The following is a 23163-nucleotide window of genomic DNA, read 5'->3' as shown; positions in this document are numbered from 1 at the left end:
CCCCACTTATAAATTTTTTAATCTGTCTTATTTCTTGTGACTAGCTTCTGCAGAAAAAAAAAAAAACCTTATTTAATTAAAATCAAAGGTTTATGATGGAACATTAAGTGAATTTATCTGAAGAAAAATAAAATTCTGTCTTGAAATATTTGTTTATTTTTTTGGAACAGCGTGTTTCAAATTTTCATCACTTTTTTTTGGCATTATAAAACCAAACAGTTTTAGTAAATTTTAACTGCAAGGAAACTAAAGGATTTTTGTTTTATTTTTATTCTCATAAACATTAATTTTAATTTTGTGCAATTTGTGCAATTGCATCATTGCAAATAAAATGTGTCCCTTCACAGCTTGTAAGTTCTTCACTAAATTCCAAACCTAAATCTTGCAGGGAAATAGTATAAATCACACTTCACAGTAGAGTTAAAGTTATGGATTCAGAACTGAGAGTAGCCAAATGTAGTTAAAAATAATCCTGAAAAGTTATTTACCTCTGGGGCTGTGCTTCTGGCTGTTGCGAGTTTACCAGCACATGTGCTATTTCCTTTTATGGGCTTCAAAGACCTCCGTCTTTGAAGATGCAGAGGTTAGGCTGGTAAGTCATTCCACTTAAGGTTGTCTACCTCCACTGTCCATGTACATGAAAGCTACTGGGAAAAATTTCAAACCCACTTCCATTTGAGCCTGCATAACTTTGCAACTAACTTTTAAAGTTAATACTGTAATTTTAAGGCTGAAAACTGCATATATAAAATTATATGTATGACAACGAAGACCACATTTGGCAAATTTAGCAGATTTTAGCACAAAGTTCCACATGCTGAGGAACTAAATCTTGATAAATTAGCTCCAGATATGGCCATATTAGTGAGAGCTGGAGACAGCCTTACAGGGCTGGCTTTTCTTTGACTTTAGAAATGCCCTTGAAAAGACTCAATTGAGCTAATGAAGGCATTATATAAACAGTTAAAAGCAGTTGTTGGAGGCTGGTAAAAACTCATGTATCAGCAGTTAGTAATTAAGACGGTTTTGTATCTCCTTTCAGAATAAATATCCTGTCCCAGTTGTGGCAGGCCTGCTGAATGCAGAGTTTCTGGTCAGTAAATGTCCAGACATTGTTTTGTGTATAAAAACGTCTGCACTGTCTTACCTCTGCATCTCTTTAGGTCGCTCTGAAACCCAGCCAAAGGCCAAAGTTTCCAGTCAATAATCTGATCAGTAACTGTAAAATCTTTTACTCAGACCAATAACTAATAAAGAGAGTTGACAGTTGAAGGGGTCATCAGAGTGTAAGTGATGTATGGCTTACCCACCTGGTAAGATGAATAAAGGTAGCAACAGCGCTACTTTCTGTCTTGAAAGAAAGTGTAAAAAAAAAAATTGTGCATGTTGATTACTATTATGAGTCATACTGACTTAAATAAAATAAATACTGAGTAAGTTATTTCACCTAAATATGAAACCAGTGGCCAAAGATGGGGGTTTGCATGTGTTTATTAGTAGAATTTGTTATGTGAATAGCTAATATTTATTACTAATAAATACACTAATTAAAGCCATACTAGTAATTTCCATTAGCTTACCCTCAAACTTCCACGGAGCTGTCCGTCTGGTTTTAATCAAAACCAAATGGTAATCCAAGTTCTCAGGCTGGAACAGCTAAGAGGAAGTCATTCAGAGAAGGCAGAAGAAAGCAGAAAAGATAAACAGACGATATTCACTAAATTTGTGTAGAGCAAAGGATGTAGATGCTGTGGGTTACACTGGAGACATGATTCAGGCACCCTGTCAAACTGGAACGAAGTAGTTACAAGTGTTTTATGTCAGCAAAATACTAATATGATCAAGATGGAGTCTGTCCTTTTGCTTTTGCAGAGCTGGATTTGTGTGACTCTGGAGGATTCTCAAAAGAGGTAAAGCAACATATTCCACTGCCTGCAATATGACTGTATTTAAACTGTAGCATTTGTTTGCTCAGATCCAGCTTATTCTCTTGAGTAGGAACACGATTTTAGCATATGCATTTAGATGGAATCTATCTAACTGTGTATATTTGCCTGACAGAATAGTATTAGACTTTTGTCACTGTGATGTGTTAATTGAGTTTAGACCATTTTTCTCACTGCCTGATGTCAAAGACCAGGTGTTTCAGAAATGTTCTCATGTTGTTCTGCATAACTGTTACCTTTGCATGAGCATTAGAGTTGCATAAAGTATTTTTTTGAACGAAAAATCCAGGTGGGAGAGGTTTAAAAGCATTTTTACATTATGTAGCTGTAGTACAGATTTTCTTCTTTGGCAGAAATAGCCCAGCAGTGTATAAAGCTAACTGCCTTGAAACACTCAGTCTTGTCTTTTTCTTTTCCCTCCATTTCTGTGCTCTCTCCCTGGCGCAGGCAGGCAGGCTCGCTGTCTCTCTCTCCCTCTCTCTCTCTCAAAGGCAGGAAATACTTTTCAGGCAATCTGGGCCTGGTTGTTGAGGCCCCTTTCACAAAACATCAGTCTGAATTTAGTAGACAGAAGTCACTGGGAAAAGCTTGACAGGCTCGTGCTTAGCTAAGGCTCCCTCCAGCTGCAGAGGGTGTTTTTGTTAGAATCACACATTGAGCAAAACTGCTTAGAATAGAGCAATGATCTCAGTAGCGAAATCTGAACTTTTATGCTAGCAGGAGCTAGCTGGGACTGGGCTCTTTTGTTTGTTTGTTTGCTTCTTCGTTTTCTTGTTTGGGTTTTTTTTTCTTCTTCTATTGACCGCAGATTTTAGGGAGGTCATGTCTGAATTCCTGATTCTCTTCATCTAGGTAAGGCTGTCTTGGAATCTTTCTGTACTTTAAACTACCAAATTTTTTTTTAAAAAAAGAAAAAGAGAAAAAGAGAAAAAAAAAAGAAAAAACTCAGAAAAAAAACAAGCAGTATCCAGCTCTGGAGTGTTCTGCGTTCAGGATCTCAGCACTAGAACTCGAGGTAAAAAAATTTGTAATCTTTAAAAATATACATTTAGTTGTAAACTGTGAAAACTCTGTTTATCAAAATATGTCAGACCTATAAAAAAAAAATTCATGTTTATTTTTCTTCATCTTTTAAATATATGCTTGAAATGCTGCACTTTATTTGCATTCTTGTATAAATAGAGCTGTATGGTCTTGCTTGCATATTTTTTAATGTACATTAAATAGGAAAGTTAGATGTGTGAGCAATTTGGTTTTTCACCTCATTTAACAACAGGGAGGGCATTTAGGGCTATGTTTTTTTCTCTCTCCCCACCTTCCCTTCCCTCCACTCCAGCGGTAATGATGATGAAGACTGTTTTAGGTAGATAAATCAGTTATGCCTCTGCTGGGCTTGGTCTCTAGCCTTTTCTCAGTCCTAGGTGAAATTTGTAGTAGAAGTGACGATATGGTCTTAAAGATGTAGACTCTAAATCTGAAATTCTGGAGTTTATTTGTTGGCTTTAGCTAAATTAGGTTATTTTTAGTAACGTATGATTGAATACACAGATTGCTCTGTGCTGTGCTAGCATTTAGAAGAGGTAAAGTAAGATTCAGTAAATGTCAGCTGACTATCATTTTCGGGAGGATGTATGGATTTACTCTGTTTTTCCTTAACCTAGTAAACATGTAACTAATAAAAATAACAAGAATCTGTTGTTAAGGAGTTTAGGGAGATAATCAGGATAGTATCTTTCAGTGAAATGTGTATGCATGCATATTTTATGTAAAATTGTAATTTAATTATTAAATTGTATGGATATGAGAAGCATTTTTCATGTCAATCTATACATCATTCTTTGTCTCCCTGAAAATTGTTGCTTATATGTAGCCTGAAAAATTCTTTCTTTCTTCCTTTATTTCTTGTGTTCATCAGTAGAGCTCCATATAGTTATTGGCCAGATAGGTAACAAAATAGAAGTCATCCGTTCATGTATTTCAAGAATCTTTTAACTGTGCTTTTACCAATTTTCAAAATGATTGGTGTGTAAAGAAATGACTTTGTGGTGTGAAAGGACATGAAGGAGCAGTAGATATTCCAGAATGGGGTCAAATATCTCCTCTGCAATAGACTGAGAATTGTACACTTTACTACCATTTGTGGGAAGAAAGCTCAGTGTGTTCAGAATTGGCACTGGGTTGGGAATGGAATGCATCTGAACTGGACAGGGAACAACCAGTAGGCAGTAAATTGTTCCTGAGTATATTCTGGGGTGAATTTTAACATCACAATCACTTATTTGCTTATGGACAAGTCTTCTCCAGTTAGCTGTTCTGGTCTGGGAGAGCTGTGGTATGTGAGTGGTGGGATCGAGAAGTTGAGAGGAATTTGACTTGACTGAATCCTTTCGTCACTCACGTGAAATTTGTGCTGGAACATTGATGTCTCAAAGGATTTAGCTTTAGTGGCTTTTACTGCACTGTGTTCCCATAGTTGCTGCTGCAAGTACATGTGCACGTATTTCATATTTGTGACTACTCCAGTTAAACAGAAGAAAGTATTCCCTATCAAGCAGTTCTCTTCTGCAGCACCACTTCTGGGTTCTAAAGCACATAATGACCTCATCTGACCTCACTTGCAGATGAAAATACTTGACACCTGAGGCAGTTGAACTACAGGGTGGACAACAGAATACAACCCAGAAAGTATTTTCTCATTAAACTCTGAAGTTCCTTGTAGACTATAAGAAAATATAGCACTGATAGATGCCTGTGTTTTTGATTTAGAAGATTTAAATAAAAGTCCTGGAGAGACATTACTGTTCAGCTTCTGGTTCTACTTAGTCTAACTTCTCTGTTATACTAACCTTGTTTTGCTTTTTTAAGATATGTTTCTCAAGAAAAAGGATTCACAGAAAACTTACAGTCTAAAAAACCTCTGAAAATTATTTTATAGATATATAGCAATAATAAACATGGAAAATGAGCATCTAGAGTTTTTTGAACTTGCTCTGCTTCCTCAGAAATGTTAACGTTCTTTATTTGAAACAAGAAAATAGCCCAGGTAGTTGTATCAAATGACTCCCTTGAAGGAAGATGTCTGCAGCCTTGAGAACAATTTATGCAAATGGTTACATCCATGTAATAGGAATTATTCAAATAGCTTTTCTTCACCATAAATTTTTGTGCCTGCGAACTTATTTTCTTTTGAACCTTGTACCTGTTGACCTTCATGCAAAATTCCATAATCAGAGCACTGGAAAAAAAAGTCTGTATATTTAGGCCTAATTCACAAAGACCCTTGTAACACAAAGCAATCCCTCCTAAAAGAAAATTAAAAGTGAAGACAACAGCTTGGCTGCGCAGTTTTTAAAGAGGCAAGGCTTGTAGTAATTCTTTTAAATTGATGATCTTAAAATCAATTTAAAAATTGTACTTTAAAAATTATAGATGGAACAATCAGAGGATTCCTCTTTTGCTTTTTCATAAGTCTCAGAATTTACTTAACTTTTATTTTTCTTGATTGTCAGTAGTATCAAGGCACATTTTATATGATAGTTTTCTGCTGTTCTTAGCATGAATTTTTTTGCTGGAATGTACCTTCTTTGTTGTAAAGCTTCCCTGAAGAGGTCAGTAGCAGAAGGAGGAAGGGAATTTACAAATGGTTTTCTCTTTTCTCAAAAAGAAGATATATTTTAATTTGTCCTTTTTTCTTTTATTCATCTGGTTCCTTTTTCTATTGTTTGTTTGTCTGCAGAAAAAAAATGAAGTATGGGGGGTTTGTTGGTGTTCTGTTCTTTTTACAAAAGAAAAAGCAAAAAGACAAAACCAGAGTAACACATGGGCCAGAACAATTGAAATAGCATATCCAGAAGTGTTAGATCTTGATTTCCTTCCTATTAGGAGAGAGCCTTTTGAGGTCTCTGATCCAACATGTCATTCAAAGTGGGGTCAACTAGAGAAAGTTGCTCAGGTCCTTGTCCATTAGGGCTTTAAATGTGTCATCCAAAGATGATGATCACTGTGAATTCCTGGTAAGGACTTTAAGACTGGCTGGATACACAGGGGTTTTTTAATATATGTGTGTATACATATGTGTACATGCATGTATACATATGCATATGTATATATATGCATAAATTGTACCCCAAACCAAAATTATATAGAATTTTCACATGTAAATCCTATGTATACTGTATGTGAACATTATTTTATTGTAATAACTACAATAGTTAGGGAATTTCAATATGTTTTATATCATATTTCACCACTGATATTTGTTGATGCTTTCAGGTACTTTCAGTATACTTATTTAAGAACAGTCTGTTGGTAGACAATTTCAGATCCACTATTACCATAGCTGGGAGTTTCTCTTTGATGAGAAAAATCATTTCTGTTGAAATTAGCAATGCCCAGAGTTTTATCTCTGGCATATTGTACCTCAGTCACTGAACTCAAATGCAAAGGTTTGCCTTAGGCTGTGTGTATCATCAAAACCAATTTCACTCATATGATGTACTCTTTATTTCCAGCCTTCACTTTCATCTAGGCTCTTCTTTTTCTTACAGTGGTTGGTGGTACTTCCTGTTGGTTATTCCATTGTACCCTGTGCCAAAATCTATTAGGTTTAGATGAAATGCCCTTGAACTTTAGGAAATTTTGTAAACAATTGTCTTAATTCTGAATGTCTACTGGTTCTCCCACCCTCTTGCTCACTCTTTATCAGTTCTAGAGTTTCCAGGGTAAATAGGTCTTATTGGTGAGAGTTTCACAATAGGACCAAATCACTACAAATACTCTTTAATGCCGGAACAAATAAATGTTCCAAGTTGAACATCATGGTACTTGTGGAAGGTTTGTCTTATCATACAAAATTTTGGGATAAGAGGGAGTCGATGGTGAGTTTGAAGTAATCATTAGACTAAGAAGTGAGGAAAATCTGGAGTAGAATGGAGGATTGTTGCAAAGTGTTGTTCTGCTAAGGGAGTTAAAAGAAAATGGAAGGGGCAAGAGGAACCGGTGACAAATTCGCCAGGCCAAAGCAATCAGGGTTACATTATTAAAGCTGTATAACTTCACCTTCTTAAGGAGCATTCATAAACTTAATATTGTATTATTAGCATGTTTGCTAAGACTGTCACAAAGTATGAGCTTTTTTTTGACCTACTCATGAATTTTCTGATACATAACACGGACATGCAATGGGCAATGAGAACTTAATTTGGATTCTCTTTTTCAGTCTGGAGCACTTAACCATGCACTTCTGGGTAGTACTGAGAGGCCCAGCACACTGGAAGTTGTACTGTTAAATTCATCACAGATTTTTTGTCTGCAGCTAAATGGAGATATCACTTTTCATTTTGCTTGAATTTTTTATCTTCAGTTAACACTGCTTTATCAGAGAGAGTTGACAGCTTTCAACTAAATAACATTTTACTACAAAAAATTAGTATTTCAATAATAACAACTAAAAGGAGAAGTTTTTGCTGAAAGGGTGGTCTCTAAGAGTTGTATCCTCCACTGCAAAACTTGGGCTTTGAGGATTCCATATACAGAAACAATTTTACACTCTAGTACCATCAAATGCCTATGTGAGGATGTCATTCACAACTTCCAAATATTGAGTCTCTGCCAGCCTAATTGGATATACCATATTGGATATAAAGATTTCTAAAAAGCTTTTGCATGTTGTGAGAGAATTGGTAGCTGGTAAAGGAAATAGATCTGAGTTAGTTTTAAAATTGAGGGAAAATCTCCATGTGAGCTCACAAGTCATCTGTTTTATTTTTCCTGTAGTTATGTACCCAGAAACAGCAATTTCCAGGGCTGAGCATATCTTTCCAGGCAGGCTACAGATGCTGAGTAGGAGAGTATCATTATAAAATCAGGAGACTGGCTGATGAGTTTGGATTTGAGGCACTCTGGAAAATACTGTGGAGAATGTCTATTGACTATAGCAGTCATATCCACATTATGCCTTTGAGAGACAGAGAGAAAGGGGATATGGAGGTGAGATAAACACGCTTTATAAAAGTACTTTGACAGACAGGTTTCCTGAATTCCAAAATAAGAATATTGTAATGAAAAATAGTCAATTTCAGGGTTAGGTTCTAATGCAGACTTTTTTCCTTCCAATTTCACCCAACAGCAGGATAAATTAAATTTTTACATTCCCTTCCTTGGAGAAAGTGGATTTAATTAAGTCCTCCAGTGCATTTACAAAGCACTCTGTGTACATTATATGTTATTTCTCACTCTAGTTTCAAAGAAATAGTGGTACAGCTGCCATTTTGAATAATTTTTGCTTTTCAGATCTTCAGCTACATTCTGGAAATACTTGCTCATTTTGCTCTTGGTACTTTTTAACAGGTGCAACAAAATGGGATTCCAAGTGATTCTGCTAATGGTTCATTCCCACCAAAAAGCAGTCATCTCAGTAGTCATTCTCTGTAGACTCTCAATGATAAAATATTTGTCTTTCTCAATGGGAGAAAATAATTTTCAGCTCTTTATATATAAAATATAGGCACAATTGTCTCAAAAATATTTTATAGTTGTATTTACACCAGGACTGAAAACAGGCCCCCTACAGCAAGGAGGCTCTTTGCCAAAAGTCATTGTCTGTAGTGCCTCATACTACAGAGATTTCATAGCTCATGGTTATAATGAGCACCAGCAACTTTTTTTTAAATAGAAACACCACACTAGAACCTTAAATCTAAAAGGCAGCAGGAATACAATCTGGTCAATTTATATTGCTTTCAAAAACACCTCCTGTACCTAAAAGATTAGTTTTTCACTAGAGTTGGCTAGAAAATGAAATATCTTCTATTTTGGCAGAAGAGGTGAAATATTTGTGGAAAAACATTTCCCTAATTCAGGACCAAAATAATAGCTACTGTTTTCTGGGTTGCCATGTCCCATGGGATGACATTTTCTCATTTCATTTCTTTTCAAGATGTTTCTGGTAAAACCAGGAGGTGTAAGGAAGCCATCAATTATGTTATCTTTTCTGTTCTCTGGAATGGAGAGGCAAAATGATTTGGGGGGAGGATTGGAAGAGCGATGAATTTTCCACATAGACCTCCTATGGAAAAAGAAGATTTTAAACCTTTACACCTCAGATTACTTTTATTACAAAGAAACATTCATATTATAGAATCATATTACAGACATTCATATTACAGAATCAAGACAGTATCTAGAATAGCTTTTGCACTACTAAATTTTGAAGACCAGCAGACTCACAGATCAGAATTTCTAGAAGGCTCTGATTTTCTTCTTAAAAAGTCTATGCTAGAAATTATTTTTTGGCTTAAGACATTTTTACTTTCTATTGGGCAGTTATAAATTTGATGGCTGTTGTCACTTTGGAATGATGTGTGATGGTGAAGGAGATGGATGTTCATAACTGCTAAAAATACTTTAATGCTGATTATTAAGGTATTAAAATGTCACTAACAAAATTACAGTAAAGTGGTATCATTGTGCTATAAATACTTGAGAATATAGTATTTGACTCTTTTATTGACTATTCAAAATAGGACAGAAACAGAAAGTTGAGTATTTTAAATATTGTGTTTAATTGGTTTTGATTTGATAATTAAATTTGTTTTAAACAATATACATCTTTAGTAAGCCTGGATTAACTGTGGATCAGTTTGGACGCAGTCATTTCCCCTTTCTCATACTTGAGGAAGAGCCTCAGCTAATCTGAGGCTCAGCACTGGAAATTAACCAAATCCAAATACAACCAACCTAAAACCCACTGCAATCACATGTTGGCTACAAGTAAAAGCTCTTCATTTTATGGTGATGAGCACTGGTAATGCAGCTGATTTTTGAGGAAGAGAAAATAAAAGAACTCCATGATGGTTTATGTTTGCTACCTATACATTAAGGCATATTGACAAAGTTTAGGCTCATATCTTAGGAGCCAAAAATATTTTCACTAAACTAGCAAGACTTTTGAAGTCTCTGAATGAACAACTTGCCAACTTGATTTTACATTTTGTGATGTTTAATGTATTGAGGGCTTATAACATTGCTGGAAGTATCACAGTTTTTGTAACATGTTAAATATCTTCCAAAGGAAGGATGTTAACAACCTTAAGTGTATTAGGCATTTACTGATGGTGAACTATAATGAGCATTTATGACATATGTCAGAATGTGTAAAGAAGAGAAGAAAATAGTTTGCTAAAGTGGTCATGAAACTGATGCCTGAAGGAAAGGAAAACCTTATCAAGTGAGAAGAATGATTTCAGGTACATGGCTTGATTAACTTCTTGTGTGGTATTTCTTACATCAGAAATAACAAACTTTTTGCAGTATGATTTATATTTACTGCACATTATAGCTTCTATTTACTTACATGCACAAGCAAAAAAAAATCTTGGTTCTGTTTTGATATTTCTTTCTTCTATTTCTACTTTGGACTTATGCAAATTCCTGTAGTATGAGGCAAAATGAATAAATGTTCTCCTTCTTCATGATACTGTTGGTTTTTATATGGTTCTAAATCCTCTCTTTCCCAGACAGGAAACATTCACATACTTCATGGCTCTTCAGGCAGAAGCTATACCATACTTTTAATCCTTTCTATTGTTTTTTGCTATATGTCTTCCTACTCTATTTTTCCTTCTGATATGAAATTACTATAATTACATATAGTTTTTAGTTCATTGCGTAATGAGAATTTGGAAAATAATTTTTATTATGCCACTGTATGCTGAGCCTCTCTTTTGCCTATCGTGCTACATATTTTCTAATTTTCACTGAGCTTGAAATTCAGTTGCTGATTAACAACCAGTGACTTAGTTTTGAGTTTGTTTTCCTGATTGGTAGAAGATAAAATAGAGACTTTTAATATGCATTTACAATTTGAAGTATTTTTTTTAATCACTGCATGCCATTTTATTTAGTAACAGAGGGTTTATATGCAGTTTTATCTCCTAGTTCTCCATTGCAAATTGGTGAAATTAGCAAGTTTCATCACTTCATTACTTTTCTTTTTCTGAATGATCTAAATAACACAGGTTTTAATACCTGCCTTCACAAAACTATTAATAATCTCCCTATTTCTCTAAAAATAAATAAAACACATATTCTCACTTTTAATTTTTAAAATTTTTATTTTCATTATTATCTAGATTTTTTAGCCAATTGACTGCATATGGAAATCAGATTTGCAAGTATGTAGTTCACAACCAAGTGGTCTTTTTTTGATTTGATTTTAAACCAGCTATTGTTGCATCCAGTCATTGCTCACAGCATCCCAAGGCTAAGTGTGCAGAGCAACTCCCCTGGTTTCTCCCACCTTCTCACTCTGTGGAGATACCACTCATGAGGCCCAGTAGGGAGATGGGGATTTGAGGGCCAGAAATCCCTCTGCTTTGTATTCCTTTTTATGATCAGAAGAAAAAGAGTGGAAAAAGTCTCTTATCCTAGAAAGGCTGTACTTCCCACACCTACTCTGATCCCTGCTCAGGATGCCTTCTGTCTCTCTGGCTCTCCCTCAAATAAACCTCATCTCTGACCCCAAAGGCATTTGCCATTGGCTTGGAAGAAAATCCTTCTTGCAGTTCCCCAGATTTGCCCTCTAGACATGTGTCTCCCCTTTCATTGCTGTGTTCAAAGAGGGTAACTTCAGTACCTTTCAGAGTTACAAGTTCAGTAATATTTTGTTTGAGTACTGTTATGCAATTCTAACATTTGGTTCCTGATCACTTTATTTTCTTGCCCTGGAAACTCATCTGATAGATGTTTCAATATGAGTTGGTTCCTCAAACTTATCAGGGAGCAGTTAGCAGTTGTGATCTATAGCTGGGCAGCAATTTTAAAATCCTATATGGTAGGCTATGCTGGAAGGAATGTTTGGACGCCGCACTTAGAACTATTTGCTTCAATTTCTGTCCACTGATTCATGGCTGGAAACCAACAGTAACATCTCATCAAAGAAAAGGACAATATCTCATGAAAGGACACTACTGGGATGTGTTTGTGCTTATCTGTACAAAAATTAGTAACACCTATATTACTAGTCTGTGTTCACATTTTTATAAGTGCATCACGTGCATACACATGCAAACCTGACCATTAAAAAGTTATATAAAAGTTTTAAATTGTTTTATTATTTCATTCTGAAAACATATTTCTTTTAAGAGTACTATGCTTTTTCTGACTTTTAGAATAAAGTTGTACATATTTTTAAAATAATTATTAGTTCAAACAGGTTTTAGCATTTGATTTTACATATTAAAGAAATCAGGAAAAAATGAATCTGGTATTCACTAGATTAATACCCCACAACAAATGATCCTTATATTTCTACCCTAGGACAGCAGACTCTAGCATGGTCTAAAACCCTGCACTACAAATGCTACTTTTATAGAAACTACAGGGAAGGTGAGCCTCCACTTCAGTGAAATCCAAAAGGTGGTCTATGTCCAGAAAATAAGAAAATGAAGGATTGCATTTTAAAAACAGGAGATCTTTTAAAATAAATAGCTGAGTGAAGACCTAGAGGCTTATGTTTTATCTCAAATTATTTGTAAACAACATTCTGTCTCAGAGATTGGTATGGAGTTACTGAAAGCACTGTATGCAAGCCAGACCATGAAGATGGGAGATGAGTTTATAGGAAACAGATCCTGTTCACTTAGACTTCCTTAAACAAAGTTTGCTGACTGGGGTCACAGACCAATGAAGATAAAATAATGATAACAAAATAAATATTTCTGCTTGATCTCCATTGCTTACATATTCCTGCTATGTAAAAAATGTAATGAAACAGTCTTTCATCTTTGTTTACGTTCATAAGCTAATGCTTTGCCTTTTTAATTTTTTTAAAAGATTTGCATCCCATGTAAAACATTAGCAAAAATTTAATTCCACTGGCATGATGGTAGGGCTGTACTCGCTGGGTTGCCCTCTCAGAAACTTTCCTGCCACAGACTTCATAAACTGTCCTATATTCTCTGCAACTTTCTCCCTTCCAAAGCTTTTCTATTTATTGCAGTGTGGAGGTTGCGTATGATGAAATGAATTGTCAGTATGGAGGAACTGGTGGATTTTGGAACCCCGAGTTCAGAGAATTTCAGCCTTTCAGTGCTGATAGACAGTGATCCTCAGAAAGACACTGCATTTGACCTGAAGCCTTGGGAAAGGCTTCCCAAATTGTGTGATAACACTGAGGTTGTTGCTGTGTAATTAAAGTTATGTCATTGGGTGGAATATGTAGAGATGTAGACAATTAGGTTTATGCGATTTAGTAACAAGATGGAGAATTTGGGGTGTGGATTAGTTCTTCTTCTTTTTCCTCCTTCTTCACAAATCTGGTGGTTTTGGTATTGGTTCAAAAAACCCTCAGTGTGGAACATGAATGTTTAGTTATTGGGTTATAAGTAAAAACAAATTAGTTGCCATTCCATAATTGGGTAATTTGGCCCTTAAAAGGCCTTGGAAGTTAGAACTCGGGGCCATTTTCTACCTTTTTAACCTAGAGGCACACTCTGTGCAGCTATGCCATAGATAAGAATTCATAAACACCAATTAGAAGAAAAGCCTGGCATCTCCTGCATTTTAATCTGAACTCTGTGTAAAAGAACTCGCGAATCAGAGGCAAAACAAAAATAGAGAAATCACAAATTGGGGCCTGTGTGTGAGAACTCAGAGTTTGAAAGCAGAGAAAATTAATAGGTGGAGGCAGCAGGGATATCACACCTGGGTCGGTGGCAGTGCTTGTGTTAGCCATACAGGGATGCCGCCAAGTGCCCCGCACAGTGGTGTCTTATTTAGGCCTACTTTTGCCATAGCCCCTCCTTCCTAATGGCTTGGGGTTCACTGCCTCAGCTTGTGTGGTGGCTGCTATTGCTGCATGGCCCCATGTTTCTCTCCTTATCTCTTTCTTCCACTCTGGGAAAAACAGGAATCCACTCCTGTGTCCTGGAAGGCTGAGGGAAAAGATGTAGGACCAGAGCCCTGGTTGTGTGCTTCTGCCTCCACACGCTTGTAACTGGGATTAGCCCCAGAAGGGAAGCTGCTCTGACACTTCCAGACATTCAAGGTATGTGTCCTTTCCATTCTCACTCTAGCTCCAAGACTTAGTTCTTCCTACTGCAGCTTTCACCGCTTTCTCAGGCGTCAGTCAGAGTATTGAGTCTGTGTAAGGATAGTTCTCGTAGACTGGCATTTTTCCTTGAGGAGGGAAGCAAGAGAAGGTAAAATGTATCTTGAAAAATGTGTAGCACAGCCAAATCTGAATGGAATTTCATGAGATAAAGAAATAAATGGAATTTCATGAGATAAAAGACAATTCTCTGTCTGAATTTTGAAAGTTTGCTGCAAAGAGTTTAATATGAGTTTTTCAGAAAAAAATCACAGGAATCCTAATTGAAGGAAAATGTTAGACAGTCTAATTATGAGAGCCTACCAGTTCATATCATTTTATGCTTTATCAATTGTAAAGTAACTCATTTCTCTGAGACTAGACCCAAAGTTTCCAAAAATAAACTAACAAAAAAGTTTACCTTACTTTTCATTAACATTATATTTTACAGCAAAAGAAGATAGGCAGTAAATTATTACAAAATCCATCTAAAATGACAACAATGTGAAGCATCATAGAGTGCTCTTGAATGGGTTTCTTCTTCAGTGTGAGAACCCACTGCTCAGTTTCATTTTCTGTAGGTCAAGAATTGCCTATTGGGTCAATGTTGCCAGTATTCCTTAATTCAAATGCAGGATGCAGAAATTTTGCCCAGAAGAAGTTTTATCCTTTGTATTTTTGTTTCAAACTTTTATTCTTCAGAAAGTCAATAGTACTAATCAGTACCAAACTTAGTGCTATTGAAAAGGAAAGTAAAATATAAGTCTGAATTACAGCAACAGCTGAGTGGCCAGTATCATGTTGATAGATGTTTTGATCAGAAGAAAAGGTCTTTTCACTCTGCAAAGCATTTCAACAGACCGATAATGGTTCATCTGTCTTAAAATTCTGCAGAAATCAGATATAAAGGTTTCTAGTTGTGGCATGGCAAGAATAGAAAGTGAGAAAGGGGGATGCTTCTTCCCTTGGGCAAAAGTACAAATGGACTTGAGAGGGGCATATCTCAGAGGATAAAACATGCTTCATGTCAAGAAAAAGGTGAGTAGCAATAGCAAAAACAGCAGTGATCAAGGCAGGAACACTTTTTTCTGCAAAGTGATGGTGCATTTTGTTGTCTGGCAGGGAATCTCTTTCAGAGATCTGGAGCAGTGAATCCTCCACAGCTTACGTGCTTGCATGTGAGTGAAAGGAAATAGGTTGTCTTCAATAAAGCCGTAGAAAAGAAGGAAAGTTTCTTGTCAGCCCTCAAGCATCAAGCAATTAGAGCAGGATAATAATTTCTAAGCTGAATTGTTTAACACAGTCTTTGACAAGTGGAGAGGAAGCAGAAGAAAAGTATGCTGTCACCAAACTCTGAGCTCCCTCATGCACGATGGGAATGAGGGGATTTCAGGAACGGCTGATGAAGCTGCCTGGGGATGTGGCATATGTACAGTAGATTTTCATATTTAGTGCTAACATACACTCATTTGTTAGAGAACAATAAAAGTGCCCGTGCCATATATTTATTTGTCTTGAATTTCAAGCAAAGTATTTTATGTTCATCTGTTTAGTATTTTTCTGCCGTTATAAGGCAGCCAAAATGAGTGATAATGCAAGTAAAAAACAAAGGTTCCTAAAGCAAAATTTATTTGTTTTTCATCCCCCATGAAATATAACTCACCACATCCAAAAAATGAAAACCAGTGACAGATCTGTTCTCCCCTTTCTGTAACTCCATTTAGCAACAGCAAGATTAACACACACCCATCAACTCACTGAAAGCCTGCCTTCTGCACATAAAGAGTGGCCTAAATATTAGGTAGGTGGATGCATGGGTCATTAGGAAGTTGCATTTTTTAGCTTTTTACCCTTAACATTTCTAGTATCTTTTTTGATTGTTGTAAGAAATTTCTCTATATGGCTGTAGCAACCATGTTTAATTTTCTCTAAAGTAGCTCTTTTCTCTCTAGTAGGGGGAGAGAGAGAAGCTGCAAATGAGTTGCACCCAGATACAACTCCAAACATTGCTCATGGAGGACAGTAAAAATCATTAAGCCTCTTCTAGTAAACATGCCTCTTTTCAAAGATCAAAACGAAACACGGTGGTGGCTGTAAAATTAATTTAATTGATTTGAAGGGCTTTAGTGTCCACCAGGAAAAGGTTCAGCAGAACTTAAAAATATTGTCATTACTGATTTTTCACTCTGGTAATTTTGGACCACACACACTTAGAAATAAAGATTAAATCAAAGTAAGAATGTGCTGCAAATTTATATAATAATTTTACTTTAAATTTTGGTATTTAGGGTTCATCTCATATTCCACCAAGAAAGAAGAAAGAATTAAAAAATTGTATTAACTTTTTACTACTAAATTTTGCCTCTGAAAGCAGATAATTTTTTTTGGCCTGGCTCTGTGTGTTATTTTCCATTTTGCTCAGCCTCCCACACACTAATGACTTGTGCATGGAATTTCATATACTCTATGAATATATGTTCTTTTTAAGCAGAGTCTCCACAGAGGTGGAAAATGTGAATGTCAAATGAAGCCTGCCATTCCTAAAAGAAGGTTAAAGATCTAGGACCGTGTACAAGTCTATCCTGAAAGTCAGTTTGTCAAGACATAATTTATGGACGTTCAGTTGCCCAGGCGTAATTCTGCATTTCTTTCAAGATGAATACTTTTATATCTTCAGGCATGTGATTTGTCAAGGCAGCTTTGTGGCCTGGTGGGCAATCAGAATTTGCCTTAGTGGACTGAAATGACCCAGAACAAACTCACCACTTAATCTTCTTTATTGCTGAAATCAATAACCAGATCCATGCTAAGTGCTGACAGTTCTTATGTAGGGAGTGAAAAGTAGAAGTGTCTGCTCCTTGAACTTCCAGCATTTTATGAGCCAGAAGTTTTGTTTTCTTCCTTGACAATGAACTTCTTAATTTTGTTTTATAATTCATAAATTAATAGGAGATATTTTCTTTGTGCTGATATACACATGCAATGACACAAGATTAATGTATTTCAAATGCCATCATCCAGAATGCTTAATGCAGCAGTCAGTGAAAATTCCCCACATAGAAACCCAGGTAGGGACAGTGGCCTCTGGCAGAGCCAGGCACTCCAGGTGAGCAGCAAATCTATAGCCAACCATGCTGGCTCACAAGCTACCCTTCTGGAGAGCCCTGTCCTAAATAAGAGTTTTCACCATTCTTTAAACTAGAAGACCATGAATATATTCAGCAAGAGGAGTGTATGGCAGGGTTCAGATTTTGTAATATATTTGAATGAGGAAATACACAAAAAGCTTAAATTAGTTTTCCTACTGTTGTATTTTAGGGAATAGGACTACATGACCTTTAAAGGCCCCTTCAAAACCAAGCTTACCTATGATTCTGTGATTTAATTTTTTTTGTTACTACACAACAACTGATTTACTCTGCAGTTTCATGCAACACTCACAATTACAACTTGGCCTGAAGAGAATGAGTAGCAACAATAAAAATAAGAGCCACTGAGTGGGCCAAAGATACTCAGAAGACAAGTAGTTTATACATTTGGTAAATGTGGAAAAACCCTCAATTTGTGCTCTACCTCTTTGGGAAATAGAATTCTGAACTCCACAGGTATCTGTGGATTAGGAAGAAATAAAGTAACTCTGTGTGCAAAGCAACTATAGGATATAAGGTCATTTATATCCATTGAAATTATTATCTTATGAGAGACACAGTTAAGAGAAGGGTGTTGTAAAATTTTGGCTCTGGAGCTACTTACTTGTCCATATGCCTGTTTATACCATTTTTGTTTACTCCATATTGGAAAGCAATCAGAAAAAAATGTTATACTGAATTATGAGTGCCGTCAAGTTTTGTATGAAAAGTATTAAAACTTTAAACAAAACAGTCTTTTAAATTCCTGTCCTTCTGGTCCCACAGTCTTATCTTGTTTTACACTTTTGTTTAAACTGTTCCTTCCCTTTCTTTTTTTTTATTTGGAGTTGATTCAATAACACAGTCTTTTTTTATTTCTTGCAGATGTTAAAATGATGGAACCCTCTTTCCCTCTGGAGCAGTGCACAGCAGCCATGACATCTCCTCTGGTCCTCTGTGGAAGGTACATTGGAGTCTGCTGCTGAACTGTTATGACATGTCTCTAGCAATCAGAAAGAAAAGCTGGGAAGAGCATGTGACCCAGTGGATGGGATTGGCTTCAGAGTCTGTGGAGTATAATACAGCATGTCGTCACGGACTTGTAGCTGATAACTTGCAGACAAGCATGGAAAAAGATGAGGTTTTGAGCGTGGACCGGAAAGAAAAATGTGCTTCATTTCCAGAGTGCTGCTATAGTGGAGAGGTAACTGGCTTCCCTGAAAAGCAACTGGGAAATGTTTCAAAGGAGGTGGATGAAAATGATAACCATGAGGACGAGGAACATTTTCTGGAGGCCAGCACAGAAACTCTAGTCCATGTGTCTGATGATGACGATGACTATTCTGCACTCAACCTGGATAGTGTTAATTACCACATCACTGCTGTAGGAAATGAACCCACAGATGAAGGGCACAGCTTAAATGGAGCAGGCTCCTTAACAAAGATGGTACCAATAACAGAGGGTAACAAAGCAGCTGAATCATCTGGAATAAGTGGAGATATAAGTGAGGAACCTGGATGTGACACAGTTCCTAAAGAGCAGATGAAAAAAGATGTTTGTGGCAGTGTTGGCCAAAGCCTGGAGCTTTGTAATTATGAAGTCTTAAATGAAATAGTAGATGTAGAGAAAGAAAATTGTATCAATTCTCCAAATGTGAAAGAAGTTATTATGTCTGGGAAGCAGCTGCTTCATACTGCTGTAATTGCACAACAGCGCCGGAAATCTGATGCTTTCAAAGACGGCCTTGGAAAGTCTGAGTGCAATGTGGTAGAGAGTGGGATTTCTTCTGAATCATACACCAGTAGTGATGGACAGCTCTGTACAGCAGTGGAACCCAGCAACTGCCTTATGCAATCTTCTCCTTGCTCTTGCATCCCGGCAGTGGAAAATGGTCTGGATGAAAGTGGTTTCACAGAACCTCAAGTGGCCCCTGAAAACAAATGCCTTTCAAATGTCAGTTCAGCAGAAGACATTCAGTGTTTATATGTAAGGAATCATTTGACCACACACGAATATTCAGACAATGAAGTGAAACTGCGCAAAAGAAAGGTAGGATGTTTGTAGACTGCAGAGATTTTTTTCAAATATTTTCCCCCAATTTCTGATGATGGTGATACTGTGCCTCATTCACTGGAGAGAAAAGGGAATTGTTTTTTGAACTTGATTTATCAGGTTCAAACATTTTCAAGACACATATCACTATACTACAACTGAATTTTAGCAGCTTTTTTTAAGGTCTGACAATGGCTGAGCTATGAATCTGGATGGTACCTTACATTCACTTTAATTATATTGTTATATTATTGTTATATATACACTGTTCAAGTATAAATGAGTACATGTGTTCTCTGGGGTTTTTTTTTGTTTTCTGCTGCTATCATTATCTATTTCCTCTTAGGAAAACAGATTTTGTCCAGGGGTTTGGAAGCCTTATTGAAAAAGAGAGTACAAGGAAAAAAATGTAACAAGATTTTTAAATAGAAAAAAAGGAGTGGAAATATTTTGCAGTAGTTCTTTGGTTTTTAGCTCAGCCCCATGAGCATATGTTCTTGCAAAAACAAGTATTGCTGAGTCTGAAACAATATTTTGTAATTTTAAAGCAACCAGAGTTTCACTGTCTTCAGCAAGTAAGGAAGGGTATCATTACAAAATTTTAATGGAGAGATTCCTTGGCAAGAAAATTCCCACTGGCTTTAATGGAAGGAGATATGCTGATTGTGGCACTATGGAATTCATCTTAAAGTCTGGCTTTCCCAGCTATGCTGCTTATTCTAGCTAATAACCAATTTGTAATTGTTTACTTCTCTCTGCCTTCTTTTTATTTGACATCATCCAGCTTCTTTTGTCTGGGTGGGTTTTTTTTATACATCTGGTTTCTTTTAATTGTGTGGTGTTACAGCGGGGATACTGTAACACGCATATTTCAAACCAGGAGTCCCGTGGAAAGGAAGTATATATGGACAGATTCGTGGTAGATGTTTCAGAGATGTTTATTTCTCCAGCCACATGGCCGGGGCCCAGCTCAGGAACTCCGCAATCACGGGACCCCAGGGTCCTTGGCCACCCCGGGGAACACAAAACAACCAGTGGGGAACGAGGCTGACCAGGGGCAGGGAGACCCCGTGTCTCCCCCCCAGGGCCCATCTCCCAGGGCTCCATGGCAGGGGGGGAGACCCCAACAGTGTGGGTTTCGTCTGTCAGCTACAGTGCCTCAGTCGCTGTTTCACTAAAGCACAAATCCGCATATCTGAAGTACTCCGTGCCCACACAGCATCCTGAGCTACTGGCCAGTGCTTTCTTGTGTAGACCCTTTGGTAATAGTAACACTAGATTAACATGGTTAGAAGCTGTAAGCAACTTTTGCCAAAGGTTTCAGAGGCCCTCAAAGCCAGTCTTCCTTTGGTAGTTCATGCAACCACAGTTAATGCTAAACTTTAAGACTTTAAGATAGTCAACTATCTTGCAGTAAGAATATCTCAGAGTTACAACAAAGAAACAAAAACATGAGTACCAGTACCAGAAATGCTAATATAAATGGTTCAAGTTTAAAAAAAGAAAATTAACCAAATGGACATCATAGTTGAAAATTATTGGCTATTAATAACCATTTCTCTGCTGCTTTAGTTTGGCATCAAATTTTCTTTTTTTAAGTATAGTTATTGTTATTGATATGTACATTTCATATTACTAGCAAGATGAAGAAAGCTATATTTTTTTTATAGCTTTGATTTGATGCTAGTTTCCATGTATCTCCTTGGATCTTGTTTTGAGGTCACATACTCATCTTTTAAAAGTACACTCATGGGAATAATATTTGAGAATGTATGTATGATTTGCATTTGTGTCATTAAATATTTTAAAAGACAGACTATAAAAATTCCACTGAGACTAATGGTGAGAAAAACTAAGAAAGGAGATGAGTATAAAAAGGAGCAAAACAAGAAGTTTTTCCAAGGAAGCTTGAGCATTACATGGCTGCAGCAACTGCAAAGTTGCATGTAATTTAAGAGGGGTTGGAGTCTGTAAACCTGAAGGAGACCTCATTCTGCTTTGGTTAAGGAAATCTTTGCCAACCACTGTAACATGAATGGCAAAAGGGGAAAGATATGATCTGCTATTGTTTGTGGGTTTATTTATCTCTAAGCTTACAGGACACTTCTACAAACAACATTCCTGCATAAGGGATTTTAGCCCTTATATCTAACCATGCACTATTTTACAAAAGCCTGTCTGTGTTGGCAATAGTGTGCAATGAAAAATGTGCCTATGTTTACAAACTTCTCCTGAAAGCTACTTTTGTAATTTTAAGAAAACATTAGAAAAACTGCAGACTTGAAACTGAATCCATCCATAAAAGCCAAGTATTTGCTTTGCAGTGACAGGAAGACTTAAGGGATTGGGAACAGTATATAAAACCTTTTCTCTCAAAGTCAGCAGTTCAAACAGTGCAGTTAAGGCCTAAAACACACCACTGTCTGATTAATGCTCAGTGTCAATTCTAGTTGCACATAATCATGTGCCCATAAAGCTCAGAATATGGGAAAAGGCACATGGAGATGAATTGCTAAAGGTATTTGGGGACCCAAATCTTGAGGTAGAACCTTGGGTGATCGTAGAAAGGTGCTAATCTTCAGGCACTTTCATGACAGCTAAAACTTAGGACCTTTGAGTAGACACCATTCTACTCTTGCTGATACTAAATTCTTTTGCAAATCTGTTCCTTGTTAACATATTTTAAACTGTTTTTAATTGTGGCAATAGAGCATGACCTTCCCTCTTATCTCTAGATCGGCTGTCTTCAAACTGGAGCTGAGGTGAGAGGCAGTGCAGATGTGATATGCTTGCTCTGCAGCCGGATGCAGGTTCGAGGGCTTAAGGGCTTAAAGTTTAGCATCTTTGACCACCACTACCTCCATTGCAGTAAATTGCTTTAGTCATGATGGATGTACTGACACTGAAGATGTTTTTTGCAAACACGCCCAGTGGTTGCAGCATTCTTTGCTCCCTCAAGTCACAAGGGTTCAAATGGTGGATGAACAGCACCCTCTTTTCCTTTGCTTTCTCAGAAAGACTTCCTAAGGCCCGGAAATAATAAGGACCTGAATTTAATTGTGAGAAGTTAATGATATTAGGTCTAATTGAAAAATACACAATAATCAAGATTTCCTGGTTTTGTGTTGATTGATAATCAATTCAGTACATCCACAACATGAAGTTTATGGTTATTAATGGTTTAGAGTAGTAGAAACATAAGTGGATTAACTATATGTGGATATGCCATCTAGACCCTTCTGTATGCTTTCCTGGGTTAAATAAATTTAGATTTTAAAATGGTCACTTCACTTGAGAATTGTATATGGAATAATCTTTGGAACTAAAGAGCAAACTGTAATGCTTGGGGTATAAAAGCAGCTCACATGTTTGTTCATATATATAAAGCAACAGAGCTGTTAACGAACAGTATTATACAAAACCAGAAGAGCAACAACTATTGAGAGAAAACCAACTACAGGAGACTATTTAGTTATTATGCACTGATTTTTAAATGGAAGAAAATGGCCATTATCTTATACAGAATCAGTCAAATTTTTGTGTGTGCTCCATTTTATATTTTCGCCAAGCTGCTCATCTCATCAAGCTTAGGCAAAGACAGGAAAATCCTTGCTGGGGCATATTGAGAAGGTGCACAAATGCAGCAGAACTCTAATAAATTAATTTCAGTTCTTGTTCAACACAAAAAGGAAATACTTTATTCAGCACCAGCATAAAAAGGTGGGTTGAGGAATATAGTTTTGCAGTAAGTTCTCCCCTCTCACTTCCCAAATGCAATCACAGATGTGTGCTGTTGTAACCAATGATAATCAGCATTTTGTAAATGCAATTTTTAAAACAAGGCTCAGACAGCTCTTTTAAATGACGAATCAGTAAAGAAGCAGAAAGTCAACATTGTAGAGTGTGGCTCTAAATGGTTTGAGTAAAAATCCATGAAGCTTAAAAAAA

General features: G+C 36.6%; 1 protein-coding gene across 5 annotated transcripts in view; it reads left to right on the top strand.

Moving 5' to 3' along the window:
* Nucleotides 1–1700: 1700 nt before the first annotated feature.
* DLC1 (DLC1 Rho GTPase activating protein) overlaps nucleotides 1701–23163 on the top strand; it is a 221029-nt gene continuing 199566 nt past the window's right edge. Inside the window, exons 1-4 of one of the 5 annotated variants that reach the window (XM_032108491.1) lie at nucleotides 2522–2961; nucleotides 13855–13992; nucleotides 15759–15835; nucleotides 18048–19212. In XM_032108491.1, the coding sequence (XP_031964382.1) occupies nucleotides 18160–19212 (1053 nt within the window). In that variant the 5' untranslated portion in view covers nucleotides 2522–2961; nucleotides 13855–13992; nucleotides 15759–15835; nucleotides 18048–18159. Of the gene's footprint in view, nucleotides 1911–2516; nucleotides 2962–13854; nucleotides 13993–15758; nucleotides 15836–18047; nucleotides 19213–23163 lie in introns of those variants that run through there. The other 4 variants (XM_032108493.1, XM_032108494.1, XM_032108495.1 and 1 more) reach the window with 4 other exon arrangements.

This window comes from Corvus moneduloides, chromosome 5 (genome assembly GCF_009650955.1).
Source record: "Corvus moneduloides isolate bCorMon1 chromosome 5, bCorMon1.pri, whole genome shotgun sequence".
Taxonomy (NCBI): Eukaryota; Metazoa; Chordata; class Aves; order Passeriformes; family Corvidae; genus Corvus; species Corvus moneduloides.
The sequence above is the reverse complement of the archived record's forward strand: the minus strand, read 5'-3'. Positions and strand labels throughout refer to the sequence as shown.